The following is a 5,000-nucleotide window of genomic DNA, read 5'->3' as shown; positions in this document are numbered from 1 at the left end:
CCTTTGTTTTGTTTTGTTTTTCATCGGTGCTTTTTTTGCATGTGGGGTTTGTTGGGGTTTTTTTGTTTTGTTTTTCCACTTGTGCAGCTTTCCTTGTATATTTCGTTTTGGTTGCTGTTTCTCTCTTGCTTTTCTCTGTGTGTCTGTGTGACTGACTCTCTGTCTGTCTCTGTGTGTCTGTCTGACTCTCTGTCTGTCTCTATGTCTCTGTCTGTCTGTCTGTCTCTGTGTGTCTGTCTGACTGACTCTCTGTCTGTCTGTCTGTGTGACTCTCTGTCTGTCTCTATGTCTCTGTCTGTCTGTCTCTGTGTGTCTGTCTGACTGACTCTCTGTCTGTCTGTCTGTCTGACTCTCTGTCTGTCTCTGTCTGTTTGTGTGACTCTCTGTCTGTCTCTTTGTCTGTTTGTGTGGCTCTCTGTCTGTCTCTATGTCTCTGTCTGTCTGTCTGTCTCTGTGTGTCTGTCTGACTGGCTCTCTGTCTGTCTCTTTGTCTGTCTGTGTGACTCTCTGTCTGTCTCTTTGTGTCTGTCTGTCTGTCAGTCTCATGAGGGCCGTATATCGCTAGATATACACAGTTATTTCTTCAAAGCTTCTTTTCGGGTTTACTTACATTTCTTTTCTTTTCTTCTTCTTCTTCTTCTTCTTCTTCTTCTTCTTCCTATTCGTTCACATTCTCACCTTTACCTGTCGACAGATCAACTTGCTTTGACTAGTTTAAACCACTCACACATTTTCAATGGGTTTTTATCAATCAATCACTCACTTTATTGTCTGATACAGAGTACAGAAATTCGTCTTCAAGCTCGTCGTAAAACAACAACAACAACAACAAACAAACCCTCATTCTAACTTGTAAAAGTGAAGACATTCGTTCTAGCATTTTAAAATTAAAAAAACACACACAAACATGGCCGGAAAATTGTTAGGTGTGATGGACGGGAGGGGCAGGGCACCATCAACATCACAGAAGACTTGTTAACAATGATTATAAAACACGAAGGTTCGACATGCAAATACATTAGTTAATAAGTCTCAATCATAAAGTTAAACCTTGGTTATAAAATACATAATTTATATAACAAGGAACCTTTAAAAACACACACTCACACAGCCACACACACACACACACACACACACATTGCATACTCAAAATGATAATGGTAACCGCGGCGGTCCGCTTAGTAGGAATCGAGAGAATCCAAATATTCAAAGTTGAATGGATTGGCCAATGAGCTGTTAGAATTTCTTCTCTCCCCTCTGGTACCCCCCCCCCCACCCACCATTCTTTTCTTTTTTTTTCCTTCGTGTTTCTCTTCTATCAGGCCGATTCCTCTGGTGACAATAAATTTAATCTCATGTTGATACTGATATTAGCATTATTTTTACTATATTTATTATGTATTATTTGTTTATTTGTTTTATTTCATTATTTCATTACTTACTGTTTATGAATGTTATTTGATACAATTGATAATAATATGGTTCATCAGCCGTCATGTTAAAAATTGAAGTGCAACGTTGTGAAGACAGTATAAGCTTTAAGCTTGGTGATGCTCTTTTGTCATTGTTTGCATTGTAATCATGTGTACTGTTGAACAATTAAAGATTATTTAAACAAAACAAAAAAATCGAGAGAATCGGGTACCGGTTCGAATCCCACAATCGCCAGAATTCCTTCCCCCCACCCCCCACCCTCCCGGCCTCCCCTCTCTCCCCCCTCCCTCCATCCTCCACGAGACCTTGAGTGGTGGTAGGTGGTCTGGACGGTGGTCATTCGGATGAGACGATAAACCTGAGGTTTCGTGTTCAGCAATGTACACTAAGCGCTCGTAATAGTAGACCCCACAGCAACAAAATGGGTTGTCCCTGGCCGCAAAAAAAAAAAGAAAAAAAAGAAAAAAAGTAGAAAACAACAACAACAGCTACAACTACAACAACAAACAAAACAAACTCACTTTGATAGGGAAACATGTACAGTTGCGGGCTGAAAAAAAAGGGGGTGGGGTGGGGGGGGGGGGAGTGGCGCTGTTCTGTGGTGACGCACTCTCTCTGTGGAGAGAGCAACCTGAATTCCACGACAGAGAAATCTGCTGTGACAAAAAAAAAAAAAAAAAAAAAAGTATTGAAGTACGATACAAAACATCGTATTTACCAGTCTGTGTCTATCTGTCGTCCTGCCAGTTTGCGTTTTTAATTAATTAATTAATTAATTAATTAATATATTTATATATTTATTTATTTATTTTTATGATACCCGTTGTTACTAAGGGTGTTGCTGTTTGTTTAGTTAGTGTGTTATTCAATAAATCATTCGATTTTTGTTTACCATAAGTGCTGAGTTTTTCTCATTCACCTTGAGTTACTCAATAAAATGTATCAGTTTGCTTTCATTCATAACATTCTTCTTCTTCTTGTCAATTTCTTTCAGACCCAAGACTGAGATCCCCGCCCCTTCGCCACCATCCATCCATCATCACCAGACAGACCAACCACTCTCACTACAACCCCCACCCCCACCCCCACCCCCGAGTGATGCTGTGACCTATCACACCACCGCCTTTTTCATCCCTTAAACCCCAACCCCATCCAGCATTCCCATAAACCCCTCTCTCATATAGTCCACCCTCAAAAACTTCCTCCTACACCCCCGCCCACCTTCAACCCCTCGCTTCCTCTAAACAACAACAACAAACAAACAAACAAACAAAAACCCAACTAAACACACACATTCAAACACTCTCTCTTCCCTGCTTCCCTCGCTCCCCCCACCCCCCACCCCTATAAACCCCAACACCACCGCCTCATAAGGGAGGGGGGAAAAAAAGAAGAAGAAATAATGGACTCCTCTGCGTCTCTGCCCCCCACACGCCCGCGAGGGGCCGGGGGCAGCAGCAACAAGGGAGCCAGCGGGCGCAGACTGCGGCTCAAGGCACGCGCGGGCGCCCAGCACCAGCAGCATCCCTCGTGCAGCAGCAGCAGCTCGGACGAGGACGACTTCCACTCGGACGACAACCTCCGACCTTACGAGGAGGTGAAGGTCGCCCACCACGACAAGAAGCTGGCCGGACTGGGTGAGTCTGTGTTGTGTTGTGTTGTGTTGTGTGTGTGTGTGTGTGTGTGTGTGTGTGTGTGTGAGGAAAGGGGGTGGGTGGGTGAGGATGGGTGGGGATTTGTGTGGGGGGTGTGGAGTGGGTGTGGGTGTGTGGGTTGCGGCCAGAGGTAAGGGGTAAGGGGTAGGTGTGGGATGGGGTTGAGATAGGGGATGGGGATGTAATGATTAGCGATCGTTTACCTGAAACACTGTCCAAGACCAGTATCTGGCTGTTCTTGATTAATCGGCTAGCATGACCTCTCCTTGATGTAACTACATAATAACGCTTAAAACCATAGCAACGAGAGGGAAACGGCTCAGCTTTGGATCGACGTGTTCCGCGAATGCGATATTTATTGATGTAGACCATCACTGATGACTGTTTAACATGTGGTGGTGAGAGGGGGGGGGGGGGGGGGGGGGGGGGGGGGGGGGGGGGGGGGGGGGGGGGGGGGGGGGGGGGGGGACGGTGGTGGTAGTGGGTAGTAGGAGGAGGTGTGTAATGTGGTTGTGGGTGGTATTGGGAGGGTTGTGTGGTTGTAGGTGGTGGTATGGGATAGGGTGGGGTGGGGCGGATGTTGGGTTGTTAGGGGTTGCGGTGGGGGTGGGGTGGGTGGTGGGTGGTAGTGGTGTGTGTGTGGTCGTGGGTGGATGCCGGCGGGGTGTGTTGTTATGGGTTGTGTGGTGGAGGGAAGGGGGTGTTGGGTTGTAGGGGGGACGGGGGGGGGGGGGGGGCGGGGGGGTGTTGTTTATGGTGGTTGTGGGTGGTGGGTGGTAGTGATGTGTGGGTAGGTGGGTGCGGGTTGTGTCGTTATGGGTTGTGGGGGGGGGGTGTTGTAATAGGTGGTGTGGAGGGGTGTTGCCGTGGGAGGTAGTTGTGTTGTTTATGGTAGTTGTGGGTGGTGGGTGGTGGGTGGTAGTGCTGGTTGGGAGTTGCGCGGTCGGGGGAAGATGCGGTTTTCGGTGTCGGACTGCTCCAACTACAGGGGGATAACTCTGCTCTCCATCGCAGGCAAGATCCTCGCCAGAGTCCTCCTAAATCGGCTGGTGCCTACTATCGCCGAAGAACATCTCCCAGAGAGTCAGTGTGGCTTTAGAGCCAACAGAGGCACCACTGACATGGTCTTCGTTCTCAGACAGCTACAAGAAAAATGTCGGGAACAGAACAAAGGACTGTATGCGACATTCGTCGATCTCACGAAAGCTTTCGACACCGTGAGCAGAAAAGGTCTGTGGGAGATCATGAAACGTCTAGGATGCCCCCCAAAATTCCTCAGCATGGTCATCCAACTACATGAGGAACAGCGTGGACAGGTCAGACACAGCAACGACCTTTCGGAGCCCTTCCCAATTGGAAATGGAGTGAAACAAGGTTGTGTCCTCGCGCCGACCCTCTTCACGATCTTCTTCAGCATGATGCTCCAACAGGCCACTGAAGATCTTGGCGACGACGACGGTATCTTCATCAGATACCGCACTGATGGCAGCCTATTCAACCTGAGGCGGCTACAGGCCCACACCAAGACACTGGAGCAACTCATCAGAGAGCTTCTGTTTGCCGACGATGCTGCCCTCGTCGCCCATACAGAAGCGGCCCTGCAGCGTATAACGTCCTGCTTCGCAGAGGCTGCGCAGCTCTTCGGCCTAGAAGTCAGTCTGAAAAAGACGGAAGTTCTCCACCAGCCTGCCCCACAGGAAGAATTCCACGCTCCTCACATCAACATCGGTGAGACAGAGCTGAAGTCGGTCCACCAGTTCAGCTACCTAGGCTGCACCATCTCGTCTGACGCCAAGATCGACAAGGAGATCGACAACAGACTTGCAAAGGCAAACAGCGCATTCGGCAGGCTGTACAAGAGAGTGTGGAACAACAAACACCTGAAGAAAGACACAAAGATCAGCGTGTACA

General features: G+C 48.0%; 1 protein-coding gene and 1 long non-coding RNA gene across 2 annotated transcripts in view; both read left to right on the top strand.

Annotated features, from left to right (window-relative positions):
- Nucleotides 1-2,643, top strand: part of LOC143283693 (uncharacterized) — a 109,262-nt gene extending 106,619 nt beyond the window's left edge. Inside the window, exon 4 of the long non-coding RNA XR_013055441.1 lies at nt 2,429-2,643. This is a non-coding gene — a long non-coding RNA (uncharacterized LOC143283693). The remainder of the gene's footprint in view (nt 1-2,428) is intronic.
- Nucleotides 2,644-2,794: 151 nt separating this feature from the next.
- The window catches only part of LOC143284328 (teneurin-m-like), a 247,677-nt gene continuing 245,471 nt past the window's right edge, over nt 2,795-5,000 (top strand). The window contains exon 1 of the mRNA XM_076591037.1: nt 2,795-3,071. Coding sequence (XP_076447152.1) covers nt 2,837-3,071 — 235 coding nt within the window. The 5' untranslated portion in view covers nt 2,795-2,836. The remainder of the gene's footprint in view (nt 3,072-5,000) is intronic.

This window comes from Babylonia areolata, chromosome 7 (genome assembly GCF_041734735.1).
Source record: "Babylonia areolata isolate BAREFJ2019XMU chromosome 7, ASM4173473v1, whole genome shotgun sequence".
NCBI classification, from domain to species: Eukaryota; Metazoa; Mollusca; class Gastropoda; order Neogastropoda; family Buccinidae; genus Babylonia; species Babylonia areolata.
Note: the sequence above shows the minus strand (reverse complement) of the source record. Positions and strands in the feature narration are given on the sequence as shown.